Source organism: Phyllopteryx taeniolatus, chromosome 7 (assembly GCF_024500385.1).
Source record: "Phyllopteryx taeniolatus isolate TA_2022b chromosome 7, UOR_Ptae_1.2, whole genome shotgun sequence".
Lineage (NCBI taxonomy): Eukaryota > Metazoa > Chordata > Actinopteri > Syngnathiformes > Syngnathidae > Phyllopteryx > Phyllopteryx taeniolatus.
This window is the reverse complement of record NC_084508.1, coordinates 20833885-20856505: the sequence shown is the minus strand read 5'-3', so window position 1 is coordinate 20856505 and position 22621 is coordinate 20833885. Positions and strand designations below refer to the sequence as shown.

At 40.7% G+C, this 22621-nt stretch overlaps 1 protein-coding gene across 8 annotated transcripts in view; it reads right to left on the bottom strand.

Moving 5' to 3' along the window:
* Window positions 1–22621, bottom strand: part of LOC133480386 (arf-GAP with coiled-coil, ANK repeat and PH domain-containing protein 2-like) — a 60617-nt gene that overhangs the window by 14280 nt on the left and 23716 nt on the right. For 3 of the 8 annotated variants that reach the window (XR_009789254.1, XM_061778290.1, XM_061778294.1), the window contains exons 3-11: window positions 14989–15108; window positions 14619–14672; window positions 13859–13917; window positions 11749–11932; window positions 9014–9058; window positions 8841–8936; window positions 5305–5379; window positions 4421–4432; window positions 3241–3297 (exon numbers count right to left, since the gene is read on the bottom strand). Coding sequence is in view for 6 of the 8 variants with exons in the window: in XM_061778290.1 (XP_061634274.1) it covers window positions 3241–3297; window positions 4421–4432; window positions 5305–5379; window positions 8841–8936; window positions 9014–9058; window positions 11749–11932; window positions 13859–13917; window positions 14619–14672; window positions 14989–15108 (702 nt within the window). In the remaining 2 variants the exon portion in view is untranslated. The remainder of the gene's footprint in view (window positions 1–3240; window positions 3298–4420; window positions 4433–5304; window positions 5380–8840; window positions 8937–9013; window positions 9059–11748; window positions 11933–13858; window positions 13918–14618; window positions 14673–14988; window positions 15109–22621) is intronic. The other 5 variants (XR_009789255.1, XM_061778291.1, XM_061778295.1 and 2 more) reach the window with 4 other exon arrangements.

Sequence of the window (22621 nt, the reverse complement as noted above, 5' to 3'; positions counted from 1 at the left end):
GAGATCACTGGAAATTGCCTGGCTCAGATTTCTGTTCATTGCTAAGGCAAGGATTTAACGGTTTATTAATTTATTTAAATGGTTGTCACAAGACTTCATTGAGAGAAAAGATCTACACTGACATTTATAATATGTATCATCGATTCTCTCAGTTTACAGTCCTGTGAAAAAAGTATTTGGGCCTTCTCAAATTCTCTCTTTTAAAAAAAAAAACAATTGATTATTTAACAATGTAAAAACTAACGATTTCTAATCACGTTTAATGGAAAGCTGAGTTCATTTTCAGTCACCAAACCCAAGCCTGATTACCTCCAGACCTGTTCAATCAAGAAATCACTTGAACAGAACCTGGAGTCTGACAATAGATCTCAAAAAGCTGCAACAAAACGCCACAATCCAAAGAAATTTAAGAACAAATGAGAAATAAAGTAATTGACATTTCTCAGTCTGGAAAGGGTTACAAAGCCAGTTCTAAAGCTTTAGGGCTCCAACGAACCACGGTGAGCGCCATAAAGCCACAAATGGAGAAAACATGGAACAGTGGCAAACTTTCCCAGGAGTGGCCTTCCAACAAAAATTAACCCAAGAGCACAGTAACAACTCATCCAGGAGGTCACAAAGGAACCCAGGACAATATCTGAAGAACTGCAGGCCTCCCCTGCCTCAGTTATGGTCAGTGTTCATGACTCAACAACAAGGAAGAGACTGGGCAAAAATGGCATCCATGGCAGAGTTCTAAGGCGAAAACCACTACTGACCAAAAAGAACAAAGGCTTATCAGAATCAGAATCATCTTTATTTGCCAAGTATGTCCAAAACACACAAGGAATTTGTCTCCGGTAGTTGGAGCCGCTCTAGTACAACAGACAGTCAATTTACAGAACACTTTGGAGACATAAAGACATTGACAAAAAACAACATATACTTATATTACTTATGCATTACTTTCATAGCTACGATTGTTGAGAAAGTTATTTTTAATAAACTCAGCAATTTCTTGAACTTAAATTGACTTTTTGACAAATTTCAATCAGGTTTCCGAACTCATCACAATACAGAATCTGCTCTTATCAAAGTGCTAAATGATATAAGGTTGAATACTGACTCGGGAAAGGTGTCAATTCTGGTCTTGTTGGACCTCAGTGCGGCTTTTGATACGGTAAATCATAATATACTGCTGAACAGGTTGGAAATGTGGGTAGGACAAAATGGAACAGTCCTTAAATGGTTCCTACCTGGAGGAAAGGAGTTATTTTGCAACCATTGTAAGTGTTCAATCTCATCGAATGGCGATGACCTATGGGGTCCCTCAAGGGTCAGTTTGTGGACCCCTCCTGTTCAGCCTGTATATGCTACTCAAATTCTTCAGAACTTTAATTTTGACTATCATAGCTATGCAGATGACACACAGTTATATCTTGCAATGTCTACAGATGACTACAGTACAATTGAGGTGTTGTGTCACTGTCTAAAACAAATAACTGGGTGAGCCAAAGTTTTCTTCCATTAAACAACAACAAAACTAAGATAATTGTTTTTGGCAATAAAGAAAAGAGGATTGCTGTTAGTAAATACTTGGAGTCACTCTCTTTAAAAACCAAAGACCTAGTCCGAAACCTTGGTGTTCTGATAAGATTCCGACCTGAGTTCCAACAGTCATATCAAATAAATTACTAAAACTGCCTTCTACCATCTGAAGAACATATCCAGAGTGAAGGCTTGCATCTGTCAAGGAGACCAGGAGCTCATCCATGCTTTTATCTCAAGTAGATTGACTATTTTAATGGTCTTCTGACTGGACTCCCTAAAAAGAGCATTAAACAGCTGCAGCTCATTCAAAATGCTTCAGCTCGGGTTCTGACCAGAACAATGTGGTCAAAGCATATCACACCAATTCTAAAGTCTTTACATTGGGTTAAAGTTCTGCTACTGGTCTATAAATCACTAAATGGCTTAGGTCCTGAACACATGAAAGAAATGCTAATGGAATATAAACCCAGTAGGGCTCTGAGATCGACAAACTCAGGTCAAATAGTGGAGCACAGAGTCCAAAGCAAACATGGTGAAGCAGCATTTAGCTATTATGATGCACACAAATGGAATAAGTTGCTAACAGAAGAGACAAGTGTGAATGTATTTAAGTCCAGGTTTAAAACTCTTTCCCCCCCCTTCTTTCTTTTTAGAGCATTTCCACTTTTAAATTATATTTCTTTCACTGTACGCTCTTTTAATTGTACTTTTATTTTTTTTTCTCTGGTTTAATTATTTATAAGCTGTTTTTAAATGCTTTTAAATCGTGTAAAGCACATTGAGTTACCTTGTGTCTGAAATGCGCTATATAAATAAATTTGCTTTGCTTATGCAAAAAAAACATCTGAATGATTCCCAAGACTTTTGGGAGAATATTCTATGGACTGACGAGACGAAAGTCGAACTTTTTTTGAAGGTGTGTGTTTCGTTACATATGGCATAAATAGCATTTCAGAAAAAGAACATCATAACAACAGTCAATCATTGTGGTGGTAGTGTGATGGTTTGGAGCTGCTTCACTACTGTAGGTCCTGGACGACTTGCTGTGATTGCTGGAACCATGAATTCTGCGCTTGACCAGAAAGTCCTGAAGGAGAATGTTTGGCCATCAGTTCGTGACTTCCAAGCTGAAGCACACTTCAGGATAATGATCCAAATCACACTAGCAAGTCAACTTCTGAATGGCTTGAAAACAAAAAAATGTTTTGGAGAGGCTTAGACAAAGTCCAGACTTGAATCTGATTGAAATTCTGTGGTATGATCTTGTGTTATATTTGTCTGATATTTACATTTATTTGATGATCTTAAACAAAGTGGGGAAACTTGCGAAAATATAAGAATTTGAGAAGGGGAGGGGGGGCAATAATTTTTCACAGCACTGCACATGTACACACATACACCACTAATTATTGAGATCAAATAAATAAATGTATTAAGTGCAACACTGTTGCTGACTTCAAACCAACAACATTGGTTCATGACAGAATGGCAAAAGCAATGAGGCATCACAACAAAACACACCACATAATAAAGAGAAAACATGAATGCATGTATGGCACTCTTAAATGAATGGGCAGTCATGAGTGCAATCACGTACACAAACACTGCAATACACTCTTGGTTGGTTAGTGCGGCAAAGGAGAGGAGATGGTGAAAGGTTGGGTTAGAAAACATAAACCAAACAGAAATCAATGAGGTGATACTACGTACGGAGGATGACCTCCAAGCACAAAAGTTTCGGTGGTCTGAGTCGAACTCCGTCACTTCCTAAACGTTACACACACAGCAAAAGGAAAAGAAACGTACTTCATGGCCCTCAAAGATTTGTTGATAAAAGAGAAAAAACAAGCTGAATGTAAGAGAAAACAAATGTCTCAACAATACATCAACAGTCATGGGTATAGGCTCACAATCGAATATGAACAGAGATACACACAAATGCTCACCAGATACCAAACATAGTGGAAACGACTGAAAATCTTCATTTTCAACAATCCTGTCAAGTGCGTACAATCTTGTGCGATTCCCTAGCGAGGTCAATAAGTCTTCTGCATCAAAAGCTCAAAGTGTAGCATCTCATTGACACTAAGCAGCATGCCCATTTCCTAAACAAATGCACAATGTCCTTTGACTGTGTGTGCGTGTGTCTGTCAAAACCCTGTCACAGCTACTGCTGCTGCTCCTCCTCGAGTCCTTATGCTCTGAAGGTCACCTGTGTGCCTGTTTGTGTGTGTGTCTGTGTGTGGGGGGGAGATCCGATATTAAAGCGAACGGTGCAAAACAGCTCAGTCATCAAACATTTATATGCTATTGAGCTTAGCAGTGACACACTCAGATTTTCCTCACTACAAGCTGTGGAAAACCTTCATGAAAGCAGCAATGCTCTTTCCCCTAAGGCCATAGTGTCACAGGTGAGTCATGCAGAAAATTGTGGATGTCCTTCTAACAATCTTTGAGTATAGAAATGTCCAGAAATTGGGAAAAATAAAAAATAAATCACATGGCCATAGAACTATAACATATTGCAACAGGTATTCTTCAATTGTTTATGATGCTGTTGTATATGTATCATAAACGTTTTTCAACATAACCATCACGTTTCAATAATAAAGTCAGCTCAAATTACATTGTTAATTGACTTTTGAATGGCATTAAATCTATGAAAAAATGTAATATGGCTAATAAAACAATGTCCTGTTCTACACGCAAAATCAGCTTTGGTGATCATGTGTTAAAATTGTGAATGACAGAAATATTCTGTTAAATCTTGTCGTCTACTAAAGCCCCCATCTTTAGGAGGTTATAGTTTTTATTTTTGTCATCTGTCCACACACAACAGTCTACGCAAAGGGAGTCAAAGAGGGAAAAGAGGTGACCAAACATTGCTTACCTGCAAAGCAGCCTGAAGAAAGTAGAAGAAAATGGGGAAAAAGAGGATCAGACAATTGGTTAGGAGGGTAGAAAAAGAGTGTTGGCAGACAAGACAACATTATAGGTGGATGAGGAGGAGAGGTGTTAAATGCCAAACATGAACTAGCACAAGAAGAAAGAGTGGGGTATGCAGACAACACAACTAGTGAGCCAAGACGCCAGAATGTGAATACAAGAAAATGGAGTACTAGTACTTCGAAAACTGACATTTTCCTTGCATTTGAATAAGCCCATAAGTAAAAATACATAAGAGCAGCAGGATTTTGCGTTGCTGATGGTTTTAGATCTATCAAGCTATTATAGAACCGGGACTCAGAATAGTTTAAAACAGTGGTCCATAAACCTTTGACCCCAAGCACAACCAAAAAAAAAATATTGGTCTTCCAACTACCACCATCATTAACACAGAGTAGCATACCAGGCCTAAGTGTTCATCAAAAACGAGGCAAATGTTTTCTTCCCAAAAAGTACATTAAATGTCATTGTAGGACGCTGTAACATGAAGCAGAGTTTTAACATTAAGTATAGGACAAGACAAAAGAATTAAATGCAAATGTAATGTACTAAACAACTTAAATACAACTGAACTGTACTTTGGCTTTGATTCTTTCACATGCAAATAGTGGTATTCACCTTGTACCACACTTTGCGAATGACTGGTTTAGAATATGTCAAAAAGTCTTGTATTTTTCACATTTGTGGGTAGGGGCAATGTTAAAGAAGTAGGGCATCATTCCTAATTGCACACATTTCATTGATGGTACAATTATTTGACTACCATTTCAGTTACTTTCGAGTTAGAAATTGAATGAAATTAGGGCTATATTTTACACAAATGTGTACCTTTTGCTGGATGGTGGAGTGTTTTTGCTCCATTTCCCGCTTCTCTTTGGCAGCATCCACCACCAGCTGGTCCAACTATAAAGGACAACAGATTAGTCAGGCATGCAAAACCACCTGGCCACACTCATACCTTAAAAAAACCACGATGAGATTCTACAAAAAATAACAGGCATTTTTACCAGTTAAATCTCTAATGCTTAATCCAAAAGTGTTTAAGTTGTTCACGCTTCATATGCACTTCACATTCTTTGGATTAGAACATAAATTAGATAGTAAATCCCTCTCCTACAAACAAAACTGACCCGTCGGCAAGAGAGTGTGCAATCAGGTGGGAAATGAATGTACATTGTACAGGTATTCATAAAAGAAACATATGTTCCTCTGATCAGAGATGAAAGCAACAAATGCCTGCATTCATAGGGGGGTGCCACAAATGTGCCAGTTTGCCCCAAGGCGTAGAGGTTCAAGTCTATTCATAATTTGTTGCGACCTAAATCAGAAGGCAAGACAAAAGGATCATGTTGATTACAGGTCAATTGGTAAAGAGGGTAAACTGAACAAATGGTGAGGACTCAAAACTTTCGTGAGCAAAATGTGACACTTTAGTACTCTCTGACAGCTGTCACTAATATCTTGCTATCTTACTGACACAGAAATACAATTTATTCTTTTTGAGTAAAATGTATGTAAATTGTTTTGAGGTTTTATATGACAATGAAAACTATTATTATTATTATTGCATAGAATCCACTTTACAAATATAGGAGGACGGAAGAAGTATTTTATTTCCGGGAGGAGCAAAGTTTGGTGTAAAGTTATATACTTTAACAATAATATGACACACGTATGATATAATATGACCTGTTATTTAGGAGTAAGATATTAAAAACATGTAGCGATGTGATGTTTGAAAAAAAAAAAGATATGCTTTTTTTTGGGGGGGGGGCTTTGCCTTTTGTTTTGTTTGGGCAGGAAATGGGTGGACGGCAGAGCGACAGTATGATAGCATCAGATGGGAAATATTTTCCCGCTGTCACAGCCATAACAACAAGTCCAGTCCAGTCCACATTGTTTATCTACATACGTTTTATTCAAATGTGTGTGAAGCTCACATACATACTTTTATTAAGTGAATCACCTTAATTTCAATGTTTTATGCCCACAAAGCATCCTACCAATGGTGACGCCAAATTTAACCAATATCCTGACATCTGTAGCTACAGAGAACTGCTTTTTTCATAGTAGGACACCAGATTTATTTACTTCTCTCATTTCCTCAGCCATCCAAAATAACACAAATAGAGGCAGTATATATATTTGATGTTTGTAGTGTCATTTTCCTGCCCTTAGTCATACATAGACAACAGACCTGCTGATAGCTCCTCCACAATTCCCTACACAGCCGCTCCACCTTCTTCAGCTTCATGATAGAAGGCGACTTAATCGTCTCGTCCTTACTTCCGATTGGATGTTGATTCTCCCCTCGTCACTTTTGCACAGATTCAAGCTCAGCGTGTATGCAGTCTTCCAGATTCACACACCAGGGTTACACTGTTACATGTTTGAATTTTTCCTCTCCCAATTTACCTCTTCTCTCCTTTGAAGCCACGTGTTTCCATATGTGCCTCTTCCTTCTGCGTCGATCACTATGGAAGATTACACTCAGCCTCTCATCCTGTCCCAAATATGCATCAACAAAAGCTTCTATTTTCCTGATCCTGTTCTCCCTTGTGAAGGATGGTTCCAATTTCAGCACGAAAGCTAAAAACCGCACTTGTCTCACCACTCCAGTTTAGAGGAATGCTGTTTGAACTGTTCAGAATTCACTCACAAACGAGCCTCCTCTCTTGTTCCCATAGAAACCCTATTTGGTCTGTGCTTCTTTTTACAACTGTAGTCCACTACTTTCTTCTTCTCTAACTTGTCACTCTCCTACTTTCAGAAAAATGTCTTCTCATTTAGATTTTTTTTCCTGATCTAGCCTCAGAACTACCTGCTAACAATCCACAAGACTTCAATATGATTCTTGGGTTTCTCCACCACATTCTCTCAGCTGACTCGAAACGCTAGTGAGACTGATGGTGGGAAAACACATCACAAGCCTTCTAGCTGCCGTCTTCCTCATTCTACTGAGATCATCATCTCAAAGTCACATATGGGCTAAGAGGGAGGGGTGTTTCTAGGGATGCACACAGATTCACTTTACAGAGAACAATTCTTATAATCAAACTATACATTCCCCTACCAAACATAACAATTAATGTTTATCCCTCACATGGTACTGGTATGTAAACATTTCTTACAGTAAGTCTTTTGCTTGGCTCAGAATAACTCCAAGTTTGCATGTGATCTTTTGTACTCACTGTCTAGGTACCTGTGTAAGTATTCGATAAAAAATGTCAAGAATAGTTGCACACTATTGCTAAACAAGAATATGTTGAGACCGGGGGAACTAGGTTCAAGACCCCGACGGGACCATCCGCCAACATCCCCCGGACTCACGGCTGTGGTGTCCTTGAGCAAGACACTGATACCCCGAACTGCTCCCTGGGCGCTTCAGCTGCCCCCTGCTCCAGTGTGTTCCACTAACAAGTGTGTGTCTTGATTGTGATGGGTAAAATGCAGAGAACAAATTTTGTGTCCGTGCATGCATGCATGTTCATGACAATAAAGGTGATTCTTCTTCTTCTTGAGCATAGGTGTTTCTAGGCCATTTTTGGGGGTGCTCCAGCATGCCTAAAATGAATACCTGCACCCCTAAAATTTGAGCGATCAAAAACAAACTTAAACAATTTTGTTTTTAAACAACCTAGAAAACTGTCCAACCACAGCGCTTGGTTGTAACCGAATATTTTAACAACAAAATTACAGCAACCCTCCGCCCCCATTGTCTCAAAGATGGTTTGCTCAACCCAATCCCTACCACCTCTCCCTGACTGGGTTCTCAGTGCGCAGAGCAATACACTGTCTTCTGGTGATATGGTGTAAAAACCAGGATGTGTGGCACATCTTTTAACTTCAGCCACTAAGTACCAACACACTGTTATCATTACATGTCCTCATTTTTTTCTGTATTTAATCATAGGTCACAATTTATGTTGTTAGGTAGGAGTTAGCTGATGTTTTTTTTTTCTAGCTATAGGAAACCACTCAGGTGGTCAGACAGTTCCACTGCCCTCTGTTTGAATTGGATTAAGAGAAGTTAGTTGTTGTGCCATGTACGTCTGATAATATTAAAGTCAAGGTTCTACTGTATAGCTTATTGACTGGCAAAGGGGTTTCATTTGTGGCGGTGCTGAAGCCCCCCTAAAATGAATCCCTGAATAGTCCCTGGTTATGAGTCATGTTGCAGTTTTCATCCATGGTCCCCAGTTTAATATACATAAAAGTATACATGTATGTGATTTTGTAACGAGAGCATTGTGAGTACAGTAAGGTTTACGTTAGTAAATCAAGGCACACTAATTGGATACTGTATTGTACGCATGTACATATCTGTGTGGGTGTATTTTGTTGAGCTATCCTGTATGCTTTACCTGTCCTCCGAGCTGTTTCATTAGCGGCTGTAATTCACTGAAGAGGTCATAGCCTTGGTGGAAAAAGGTCAGGTGGGCATACATAAAGGACAGCATCTGTGGTGAGGACAGTCATTAATATCCAGATCAAAAATATCTCTACATTGTGAAACAGTGAAGGATACTGTACTTACAGATTTTAGGATTTCCGATCTTCTCTTGGACTGTAGCACATTAATCTGTAAAAATAAATAAATACATTGAGCCATTTGGGTGACTGCGAATGTGATGTATGTAGGCCACAAGGAAAATATTAACACGACATAAAGTTCCAATTCACAGACACCAGGGGGAGCTCTGTATGACTGCAGATGATAATAGTGTCACAAGTAGCTTCTAAATTCTTGCCTCTAGCCTTGTCTCGCGTTCTCGGTATATCTGCTTTCCTCTATGTGCACCAGCCCGACTTATTCTTCCCTCAAGATCTAATTATTAATTTCTTGTTAATTGGGCATGTAAAGTCACTTCAGCATAAATGCTGCAGAGTCAAGAAAAGAGATGTGCAATTATAGTTTCATGGCTTAATCTTGCAAGTCTTTTGCAAATTCCTCTTGAGCCCAATATAACAGTTGTAAGTGGATGGCAATTTAAGATTTGAACATCTTTGATTAATTCATTATTGCACCAAACTTCCAACTGCCCTGGGCACTCTCTGGTACATGTCTAAAAGATCAAAGAAATGAAATTATTTATTCTTCTAGTATTTCACTCATTTTTGCTTGAGTGGCATCTCCAAAAGAAACCTACATCCATCCATCCATTTTCTGGACCGCCTATCCTCACTAGGGTCGCGGGCGTGCTGGAGCCTATCCCAGCTATCTTCGGGCAAGAAGCGGGGTACATCCTGAACTGGTAGCCAGCCAATCGCAGTGCACATATAAACAAACAACGATTCGCACTCACATTCAAAAGAATCCTATTTTTTGTAAATAATACACCTCAGAAGTCAAACAAAACATGGAGTTCAAACCATCAGCATGGGTGACATCTGAAACTCTTCTGAGTCCTCAGCTCAGTGAGCAATTTAAGGATTAAATTCATGTGTTTGTAAGTTTTTAATTATCGGTAATCATTTAATTTAATGCTACGGAGCCCCTAAAGGTACATGGGGGAAAAGAAAAAAAAAGAAACTTGTTTTTCATTCGAACGAGAAACTTTCTCATTAGAATGAGAAACCTTCTCGTTACAATGAGAAACGTCTACCTGTGAGTGCTAGCTTATTTACCTTCCTGCGTTAGGGTAGCCGTACAGTAGCATTTTTACAACTTGCTTCCAGCGCATGTAAGTTGAGAGACTGGCAACAGAAGAGAACTTGCTCTTTCCTCAAAACAAGGAATATACCTGATAGTGTCACCGACCAACTAAAAGATCATAAGGTGAGTATAAATGTAAACTTTCATCACACGAATATACCAGTATAGGGTATGGAATATCTGAGCCATATTTGCGAGTGTGTGTGTGTAAATAAGATACCACTCACAGATAGACAGAAAGGTAGACGTTTCTCATTGTAAAGAGAAACTCTCTCATTGTAATGAGAACGTTTCTCAGTACAATGAGAAAGTTTCTCGTTCGGATGACAAACTGTTTTTTTTCTTCCCCCCCCCCCATGTAGAATGCTATATTTCAGGTTTATAAAATTTACCTTCATGTTAGTGGAGATTTGTATATGAATCCAGTAAACACATATGATGATGTATTTGAGCCCAACACTACCATAGTTAATGTAACAGTAGTAAATGATTAAAGCTGTTCACTTCATGAAGGGATATCATGATGCAGAATTATATCGCACAACACAGTAGTATCATAAATGCACCAGGCTTACACGTTCTCTCAACTAAGTTCCTCTGCCTCTTTCATCTTGTATGTCACTTTACATTGTCGCAGGAAAGCTAAATTCCAAGTCTTAACTGTTTCCTACAAGACCCATAAGTGGGAGGTTTTTTTTCCTGCTGTGCCAGCAGCTTGCCACAAAGATTTCCAATATGCAGACCAAAAGGCAGGAAAAACTAGGGCTAAGCTTTGTTTTCTGAGAGAACTAAACTTGTCCAATGAACCACAGGAACACACTACCAAACCTATTTTCCACATCTGCATTTTTTGCTTCTGATTCTTGCTTCTGAGGCTTTTTAGGTTGGCCATACACACACAATAGTTTTAATCCAAATGTGGCTGTGAGGCTTTTTGGATTTCTACTTGTTCTATTGCTCATTTCCTCGTCTTTGTTCTTCCTCTTTTACATACTCTTATTTAAATAATTTGTTTTGCACTATATATCCATCTCCACTATACAAGTATATCTGAAATAGGATTCCTCCAGTTCAGCTTTGTCCTCTTCCATCTGGTAGTGCGTTACTTTGTATTTATTCGGATCAAACATGTCTGAGTCTGATTCTTCCTTGTACCACATCAGCATGTTTAACCCTGACACAGCAAATTAGGCTTTCAGTTCAAATCTGTGACTGCTAGTGCAGCATTTTAGAACGCCTGGTTGATGAAAGATGCATGCTACTCCTATTTTTTTTCCTATTTAAAAACTAACCTCCTCAGTTAAGAAACTTGCATTATTGAGCTTCAGAAAAAAAAAAAATATTCCATTAACCAAAATGGTGTAATAACTTGATTATTCAATTAACTAAAATGTGTAATAACATGATTATTCAATTAACTGAAAGAACAACACCGGCCAATTTAAGTAACAAGTACATTTTAATGATGTTCGACAATATGCTGACATATTGCTTTCAACAGAAAATAACGACTGGCGAAATTATAATAAAAGACAGAAGAAAACCTGGCCATCTCCTAACATATCATTGATTTCCTGTCACTGAATATTACAATGTGCATTGATATGCCGTCCTACCTGCAAAACGTAGTCGAGGACGATGTGTCGGAAGCACTTGCGTGTGGCAGTAAGGATGTTGGTAGCCTCTTCCACTTCATGCTGCTTGTTGCGGGGAGCCTGGGCATTCTTGATCAGTGCTGCATCCTTTTCTTCACTCACCTTGTCAAATTGCTTCTTGGCTTCTTTAAACTTACGTAGGTCACTGGCAATTGGATAGAGTGAACAGACAGGTAGCGTTTTAGATGTTTTTTTACGGTGTCTGTAAAGACTGTGGTCGGTGAAAGTGAAACTTGAAAAGAAGCCAAGTTATCATTGATTTAGATCCAACAGTTACACAGCAGGGTGAATGATAAATATATTTAAATAAATAAGTCCACACAGACCCCAAGTCTTTCATTATGATAACGAAGCTGTGTTTCTGCAAGCGTCTGCAGTGTACACACATTAAATATTCCTGTGTGTCACATTTCTTCTCTCGTGTCTTTGGGCTTAGAGAGATGAAGTCATATTTGAATGCTGTAATGCAGTGGGTGATTATAAAGGAACACACTTCCCTGCTTTATCTGACAAGCATTGTGACTACCGATGTGGGTGTTAAGCCTGAGTGAGTCAGGGGCAAAAAAAGACTCATTCCTAAAAATCTAATTAACTAGGGTTAAGGTTCCACTGCTTCTTCAAAGAACAGCCCACCTGGAGTGCTATATTTGGAAATAAGTCGCCATAAAAAACAAATAATTTTTCATCCTCAAACCATTCTTAAAGTATACCTGCTCTCTTCCTCCTTATATAATTTATCTGACTTGGCTTCAGAATGGAAGGCAAATTATAGTCATTTCTTATATCCATTAGGGCTGCACAATATATCGTTTGAGTATCCTCATCGCAATGTATGTGTGTGCAATAGTCACGTAATGGTCCTGTGCAATGTTGGGTGTATTGATATGAAGTCAATCAACTGTAATATTAATAAGCAACCAGCAGAGGGACCTGGTTAGACTTGCTAATAAGACTAGCACCGATGTTACGGTAAATTATAACCCATCAAACAACACCCACAGAGCAGAGTGTTAATATACTTATTTTTTTCTTAATATTAACTATTAATGAGGACACGAGAAACAATTAGACAAAATTTACTGTAACTCTCTTTAGAATGTGACGGACAAATGCATGTTGCAACAGATTACACTTGGGGGCAGGGGGGACAGCCATGGCATTATTGAAGGGACAAACTTCAGGTGTACACAACAAAGTCCTCTGCTTAAACTAATGAATTCAAATACATATATACCGTATTTTCACGACCATAAGGCGCACTTAAAAGTCTTAAATTTTCTCCAAAATGGACGGGGGGCGCCTTATAGTGCGCCGCACCTTTTGTGTGCACCGAGTTCCAAAATCTGTAAATGTTGTTGTGTGACTTTAATGAGCGCTACGCTTGACTTACTGGGAGCATTTCCTGCCGACACGCTGCTTATATAGAGGAAGGCGGACGTGACTGAGGACAGCAGGCGGACGTGACTGAGGACAGCAGGCGGACGTAAAGGGGGAAGGGTGCGTGTGACAGAGGAGGCTAAAGACACGCCCCTAGTAGGTATATAGTTCCGGTATGTGCATCGGTTTTGCTAAGGACCCCCGAAAATGGCACCTACAAAGAGACACGCTTACGAAGCACAGTTTAAACTGCCAGCTATTAGTTACGCGGAGGAACATGTATGTGTTAAATACAGAAATAGACCCCGTAACTGAGACTGCGGCTTTTAATACTTTATGCCTTATGGTTGTGAAAATACGGTAGTAATGCATATGTGAAAACATAGGTGTGAAATAAAAGTGATTAAAAACAAATAGTGTTAGGAATGTGCAAATGACTCTACAGTATACTGTAACTGGGCATGAAAATAAATTATTTTAACATTTCTGGCTGTACTATTGCTCAATGCTTTAGTGCTCTACTGAGCATAGTTTTTCTAGAGAGGGAAAAAGAAATGTGTGCTCGATTTCACGTTACGTGTAAGTTATCCTGTAAAAGTGCAATATATATCGCAGGTTTAAGGGAAAATCGCAATGTATTTTTTTTCCAATATCATGCAGCCCTAATATCCATCATCATTCTTTTCATACTCACTCTTTAACAAATGTTTGAAGCTGGGTCTTGATTGATCTCTGGGCCTGATCAAATAATATCTGTACAGTAAAAGATTATTTCATTTAGATGAACAACTGTTGTATGAAACAAGAGAAACAGTTCTCCAAGAGATTTAAAAAAATAGCAAGTATTATAACTACATTTATTTGCAAGGTAACAAGATGTTTGGCAAGTCAATTGCACTTACTGTATGTTTGATTGGATTTTTGTTCATTGTGACAGAGCATGTATATTTTTGTCATTCAGTTATAGCTTAACCACTACTATGCAAAGATTTCTCATGTGAGCATTTCACTCTGATCATTGATTCTATGCAATTTGGTAAGCAGAGCAGACAATATGAGCAGTGTGGCTAGGAGAAGCTACCACTGTCAAACAGAGCACTGTTTGAGATCATGTGCTTAAAGATCGCTGAGTGGCAACAACCACTCTTGAGAATCAGCTGACGTGACCAGCACTCATTTTCATGCTCAAATATAGATAGTTGATGAATTTAAAAGAATCTTAAAGAATTAGGATACCTTTGTGAAAATATACTGTAGTGTTGAATAATTGGAAATTACCCATTTCTAAAATGTACTTAACTCTAAAATGCCCATAGCTACTTGGGCAGCAGAACAATTGTTGATGTTCAGATGCCGCTTCAGACTGTCATACCAGATGGGTTTTGTCATCAGCCAGCTGTCAACAGGTAATTCAAATACTGAAAACACATCCTGTTTCACATGGATGAGCGTACCGTGTGATAGTTGATCATCTCCTGAAGGCTTTCTGCAAACTTTGAGAGACTAGACTGTGGAGATAAAAGGACAAATATCAGTTTTAAAAAAACAATGCAAGAGTAAGTAGAAAGCAAAATTACATCGACAATCATAAGACAATGATATGCTCAATCAAATGCAAACTACACGATCATAATGTGACATAATTAACACTGTGTGTTAAAAAGAGACAACAAATGCTCACTCAGGGAAATACAACAAGGTTATGTCATGTTTTTGGCTCAAGCAAGCTTAAAGAAAACATACTAAAATGTGTTAGATGAAATCCTTTCAAATACAGCTTCATTTTAAAAACACAAAAGAGGTATGAGTCAGATTTGTATTTACCTCAATGACCTCATCTTTGGTAGACTGCAGGGCAAGCTCCCGGATCCCGTTGACAAACTGTTTGTTGGCAGCATTGTAAGCTTTCCCAGCATCTATCATCCCGATGCACAACTTCACCAGCTAAAGAAAGATAACAAGAAAGAATGTCAAGAAAAAGAGGTATAATTTAGGAATTTCATTAGGAGGTGTCAAGTATGAGTCTAAAACATTGTTAGTTTCTTGGTATAAAAAAGGCACTTATTCCACTTATGAGTCACTGGGGGGGGACAAAGAAAAATTCAGGTTACGTAAACATAAACAGACTTTGGGGATAATCCATCCTCTCCCACAGAGGTCTACTGCATGTGCCAAAATGCAGCCAGCCAACAGAAAAAAAAAAAAAGAAACCAACTGTCAAGGTCTGAAAGAAACATCAATTCATCCATTTTCTGTACCAATTAACAAAAAAAAAAAAAGTCTTCTTCTGGATTCCTAAGCGGTTCAGAAAATGGATGGATCAAATTCTTGTTAAATAAATTCATGCCATTTTCTTCCCCTTTGTTGGGTCCTCCCATCAATTTTTTACTGCTTATCCTGTGCAGGGTCAAGGGGAAGCTGGAGCCTGTCCAAGCTAACTTCGGGTGAGAGGTGGGGTACACACTGGACTCATCGCTAGTCAATCAGAGAGCCTGACAATCACACAAGCACGGGAAGCACATGCAAACTCCACATCCCCAGCTGCTCATTTACTAGTCACTGGAACATGTGGTTCTGGCCTGGTTAAAGCCGTTGATGAGAACTGTTCAAATTATGAAGAACTCTGCGAGGTTTGAATACATTGGCAAGTATATACACACGATATTGCCAAAAGTATTCGCTCACCTGCCTTGACTCAGATATTAATTTAAGTGACATCGCATTCTTAATCCATAGGGTTTAATATGACATCGATCCACCCTCTGCAATTATAACATCTTAAACTCTTATGAAAAGGCTTTCTACAAGGTTTAGGACTGTTTATTGGAATTTATGACCATTTTTCCAGAAGCGCATTTGTGAGGTTACACGTTGGACGAGAAGGCCTGGCTCCAAGTCTCCACTCTAATTAATCTGAAAGTTCTATAGGGTTGAGGTCAGGATTGTGCAAGAAACAGATGAGAATTTATGGATGAACTTGACTGGCCTGCACAGAGTCCTGCCCACAACCCAATAAAACACCTTTGGGTTGATTTCAAGTGGACAGTGAGCGAGGCCTTTTCGACTAACATCAGTGTGTGACCTCACAAATATGCTTGTTGAAAAATGGGCAAAAATTCCCATAAACTCACTCCGAAACCTTGTTGAAAGTCTTCCCACAAGAGCTGAAGCTGTTATAGCTGCAAAGGGTAGACCAACATCATATTAAGCCATATGTATTTAAAATGGGATATCACTTCAATCATGTGAATCAAGGCAGGTGAGCGAATACTTTTGGCAATATAGCTAGTGTATTTACAATAGTTGGGGACACACAAAGGCAGACATAATGAATGCAACTGCATCAACACATTCACAGCTGGACTGACTGATGAGTTGCATCAATATGGAAAAGGGGTTAAGAATACACAGAATAGTAGTCACCAGGATGAAAATTTAAGTCTGAGGAGAGTTCACTAACAATCACAGGAATGTAGTCCGTTCATATTGTCTCGTTAAGTACGTTACGTGTATGTGTAGTTGTTTAAAGTCTCCACCCATCAACACACACACACACAACTGCTAACAGACTCTCCCACTCGCAAGTAGATCCTTCCTCTTTATAGCAAGAAAGGAAGTGAAGGCTGGACTGAGTCACAGAGGTGGGGTTTTGAGGTCCAGGAACAATGAACATAGTTTGTGCCCAAGGTCTTTCCCTCAGTAAGTAAACATAGGCTCTGCTGCTTGGACAACATATTTCAAATTGGTTTGCTATACAGATGCGGTGATGATGCAGAACTAATTTATAGAGTATTAGAGCGACACTGAAAAGAAAAAAAAAAAAGTACAATTACAAGGGGGAAAAGGCGTTATTACAAAAATCTAAATGCAACAGTTTAAGAAGAAAAGCTGCAGAATTTCTCGAGAGATCTGACATTTACTAATCGGATAATATCATTTTATTAGGGATATACACAAATCGGTGCTGACTCTAATAGTGATTTGAGTGGACATGGAAAGCCATCAGCGAATCCGACTTTTCGGACTCAAATCGGAACGAATCTTAGGGAGGCGTCCAGGAGGCATCCGAATCAGATGCCCCAGCCACCTCATCTGGCTCCTTTCGATGTGGAGGAACAGCGGCTCGACTCTGAGATCCTCCCGGATGACCGAGCTTCTCACCCTATCTCTAAGGGAGAGCCCGGACACCCTGCGGAGGAAACTCATTTCGGCCGGGATCTTGTTCTTTTGGTCACGACCTACAGCTCGTGACCATAGGTGAGGGTAGGAACGTAAATCGACCGGTAACTCGAGAGCTTCGCCTTCCGGCTTAGCTCCTTCTTTACCACAACGGATCGATACAAAGTCCGCATCACTGCAGACGCTGCACCGATCCGCCTGTCGATCTCCCGTTCAATTCTTCCCTCACTCGTGAACAAGACCCCAAGATACTTGAACTCCTCCACTTGGGGCAGGATCTCATCCGCGACCCGGAGAGGACACGCCACCCTTTTCCTACTGAGGACCATGGTGTCAGATTTGGAGGTGCTGATTCTCATCCCAGCCGCTTCACACTCAGCTGCGAACTGCTCCAGTGAGAGTTGGAGGTCACGGCTTGATGAAGCCAACAGAACCACATCATCTGCAAAAAGCAGAGATGCAATACTGAGGCCACCAAACCGGACCCCCTCTACGCCTAGAAATTCTGTCCATAAAAGTTATGAACAGAATCGGTGACAAAGGGCAGCCTTGGCGGAGTCCAACCCTCACCGGAAACGAGTCAGACTTACTGCCGGATATGCGGACCAAACTCTGACTCCGGTCGTACAGCCCGTATCAGGGGGTTCGGTATCCCATACTCCCGAAGCACCCCCACAGGTCACCCCGAGGGAGACGGTCGAACGACTTCTCCAAGTCCACGAAAACACATGTAGACTGGTTGGGCGAACTCCCATGCACCCTCGAGGACCCTGCCAAGAGTGTAGAGCTGGTCCACTGTTCCACGGCCAGGACGAAAACCACACTGCTCTTCCTGAATCTGAGATTCAACTTCCCGACGGACCCTCCTCTCCAGCACCCCTGAATAGACCTTACCAGGGAGGTTGAGGAGTGTGACCCCTCCTTGAGCAGTCACCTTATCGTGGTGGAGGGGTTTGTGTGTCCCAATGATCCTAGGAGCTAAGTTGTCTGGGGCTTCATGCCCCTGGTAGGGTCACCCATGGCAAACAGGTCCTAGGTGAGGGACCAGACAAACAACGGCTCAAAGACCTCTTATGACGAAGACAAAAAATGGACTCAGGTTTCCCTTGCACGGACGCGGGTCACCGGGGCCCCCCTCTGGAGCCAGGAGGTGGGGCTCGAAGGAGAGCGCCTGGTGGCCGGGCCTGCACCCATGGGGCCCGGCCGGGCACAGCCCGAAAGGGTAACATGGGTCCCCCTTCCCATGGGCTCACCACATGTGGGAGGGGCCGTAGGGGTCTGGTGCAGTGCCAGTTGGACCTTGGCGATCCAATCCCCGGGTACAGAAGATGGCTCTAGGGACGTGGAATGCCACCTCTCTGGCAGGGAAGGAGCCCAAGCTGGTGTGTGAGGTCGAGAAGTTCTGACTAGATATAGTCGGACTGGCCTCCACGCACAGCTTGGGCTCTGGTACCAGTCCTCTCAAGAGGGGTTGGACTCTCTTCTACTCTGGAGTTGCCCACGGTGAGAGGCACTGAGCAGGTGTGGGTATACTTATTGCTCCCCGGCTCTGCGCCTGTACGTTGGGGTTCACCCCTGTGGACGAGAGGGTAGCCTCCCTCCGCCTTCGGGTGGGGGGACGGGTCCTGACTGAAGCAGCAGTTCAGAGTACCCACCCTTTTTGGAGTCTTTGGAGGGGGTGCTGGAGAGCGCTCCCACTGGGGACTCCATCATTCTGCTGGGGGACTTCAATGCTCAAATGGGCAATGACAGTGAGACCTGGAAGGGCGTGATTGGGAGGAACGGCCCCCCTGATCAGAACCCGAGCGGTGTTCTGTTATTGGACTTCTGTGCTCATCACGGCTTGTCCATAACGAACACCATGTTCAAGCATAAGGGTGTCCACATGTGCACTTGGCACCTGGACACCCTAGGTCGCAGTTCGATGATCGACTTTGTGGTCGTGTCATCGGACTTGTGGCCGCATGTCTTGGACACTCGGATGAAGAGAGGGGCGGAGCTGTCAACTGATCACCACCTGGTGGTGAGTTGGCTCCGATGGTGGGGGAAGATGCCGGTCCGACGTGGCAGGCCCAAACGTATTGTGATGGTCTGCTGGGAACCTCTGGCGGAATCCCCTGTCAGAAGGAGTTTCAACTCCCACCTCCGACAGAACTTTGCTCATGTTCCGGGGGAGGCGGGGACATAGAGTCCGAGTGGACCATGTTCCGCGCCTCCATGGCTGAGGCGGCAGACTGGAGCTGTGGCCGTAAGGTGGTTGGTGCCTGTCGTGGCGGCAATCCACGAACCCGTTGGTGGACACTAACAGTGAGGGATGCCGTCAAGCTGAAGAAGGAGTCCTATCGGGCCTTTTTGGCCTGTGGGACTCCTGAGGCAGCTGATGGGTACCGGCTGGCCAAGCGGAATGCAGCTTTGGTGGTCGCTGAAGCAAAAACTCGGGCATGGGAGGAGTTCGGTGAGGCCATGGAGAAAGATTCTTTATATACGATTATTATATTAAATTAAAATTAATTATTTCCAGAAGATTAAAGGGGGGATACTTTGCCAACCAGTCTTTATATTTGGAATTTATGAGCAAGTTGTCAGAGAATTTACACCTATGAGTTATGTCAACGATGATATAAGATTGGACGAGTATACGTCAGGGTTAATGCCCAATGAAGTTTACATTAATCAGGGATTATTGGACGAGACGGAGGTGTGAACTGACAAGCAGCGGAGGACGGTTGCCTCCATGAAGTCCATTAATCCGTGATAATTGTACACCTCGAAGAGCATTAACCCGCTTATACCATGGTCACTCGCAAACAAAAATAACTAATGAAATTACCAAATCACAATTTCATGTTTTGCAGTCAAAATACAATGTTTTACTAAAAAAATAAAAACAATTGCCTTACAACAACCTGACTGCCTGACTATGAAGAGCCATTCCAATTCCATAACTTTCTAAGGGAATCTAAATGCTATTCAGTAATCCAGCAGAGATTTTCTAGTTTGACAATGTTAAATAACAACTACAGGTATGGCGATAAAATCAGTTTTGATTGTTACACATCCATCCATTTTCCACGAAGAAGCTTCTCCTTATTAGTTTGGATGCATTTTTCTGTAAATTGCCAGAAAAAAATGGTTTTGTAGACTTCGGAATTCATTCCGCTGCTACCATCATGAGTTACATCATCATTAAAGACCAGTGACTCATCTCTGTACTTTGCAAAATCCAATCTGGCCTTACGATTATTTTTGCTGATGAGTGGTTTGCATCTTGTGGTATGGCCTCGATATTTCTTCTCTCAGTCTTCTTCGAACAGTGGATTGTGATACCTTCACCCCTGCCCTGTGGAGTTTGGCAAACCATTTTGTCTGGCAATTTAAAGAAAAATGCATCCAAACTAATCCGGAGTAGCTTCATCATGCAACAAGACAATAACTCAAAACACACTGCCAACACAACAAAGGAGTTCATCAGGGGGGAAAAGTGAAAGGTCTTAGACTGGCCAAGTCAATCACCGGACCTTAACTCAACATAGCATGCATTTTACCTCCTGAAGAGGAGACTGAAAGGAGAAACCCCCATAAACAAACAAGAACTGAAAGAGGCTGCAGTAAAGGCCCGGAAAAGCATTTCAAATGAAGAACGCAACAATCTAGTCAAGTCACGGGGTCGCAGGCTTGATGCTGTTATTGCAATTAAGGATTATGCCACCAAATATTAAATGTTATTCACTTCGAGTTAATTTAATCATGTCTGTTCCAATACGTTTGCTCACTTGAAAAGTGCCACCAAATATTAAATGTTATTCACTTTGAGTTAATTTAATCATGTCTGTTCCAATACGTTTGCTCACTTGAAAAGTGGGTGGCTTCAAACAAAAGGTGTTCTGTCCTGAGTTGTTTAACACATCTATATGTAAATACCATGAAATGAAAGCTTGAATTCTGAACTTTCGTCTCATGTTCATCTTTTGTTCGGAATCCAAATGTCTTTGGTATACAACAAAAACAAAGGAATTGACCTTGACGTTCCAATCCTTTTCAAGGGCACTGTATATTTGGTATATTTTTATGTGACAGTTGATGCAAGCTCAGGTTGGCAACGCTGTACTCTCTATCGGTCTTCGTTGACTGGACGGCGGCATAACTCAAAACATCAATGGTGAAGTGTTCAGTTTGTATTTGTCAGTTTTTATGCCAGGAAGTGTATTGGCATTTTACCCGCCTCTTTTGTTGTTTTCTCCGCAATGATTTAATCTCTCTCGTCTGCGAGTTAATATAAATCTTACACAGTTAACTCTTTATCTTTCCTTCAATTCCTCAGCAGCATCCCAGTCATCAAAAGTATCACTAAATAAAGTAAATGGTTAAATCACTCATTATTGTTTTAAATGCACTAATTTCTGTCCTCAGAGTACTACTACACGTTTACTAATCTGAAAATCTGACTGTCCGGTTGGCATGTTTGCTTGTAATGTACAACGATGGAATTTGAGCCAATCAGACTCAAGTAGTCAACAAGACCATGCTATTGTGTGCTCTCACACAAACACTGTAGCTGCGCTTCCAAGTGCCTTAAAAAAAAAAATTAAAAAAATAAAAAAAAATAAAAAGATCGATCTATATACTTTTTTAGACATTCATAATTTTGTGTTCTGGGAAACAGAGCTGTTGTAACAGTCTTTGGAACCATTAATATTTTTCCATACAATAGTTTACATTTTTCATATTTTTCCAGACCTGGAAATTTATGTAATTAAATTCAATACTTTTCCACACTTGCATTGGAACCCTGGTTATAAGTATTACTGCAGTTGTTACTCTATTTTTTTGTAAACTGTTGGTACAACATTTTTGTTATCCATTGCTCTTGCTCTCTCTCAATATATGTTTTAATGTGTTTGTATTGTTTTAAAAGTGTGTTTAAATAATTTTTTTAAAATGTTAGTGCTGTAAATGCTATAAAAACATGGCAAGGGTGTATTTAAATAGGATATTTCGATACTAGGTGGAAAGGCAGTGAAGCTAGAAGTTTAGGGGCAGGATTTAAATTATTTTACCATGGTGTAGATGGGAAGAGAAATGGAGTCGGGGTTATTATAAAAGAAGAGTTGGCTAAGAATGTCTTGGAGGTGAAACGAGTATCAGATCGAGGGATGAGGCTGAAACTTGAAAATGAGGGTGTTATGTATAATGTGATTAGTGGCTATGCCCCACAGGTAGGTGTGACCTAGAGGTGAAAGAGAAATTCTGGAAGGAGCTAGACGAAGTAGTTCTGAGC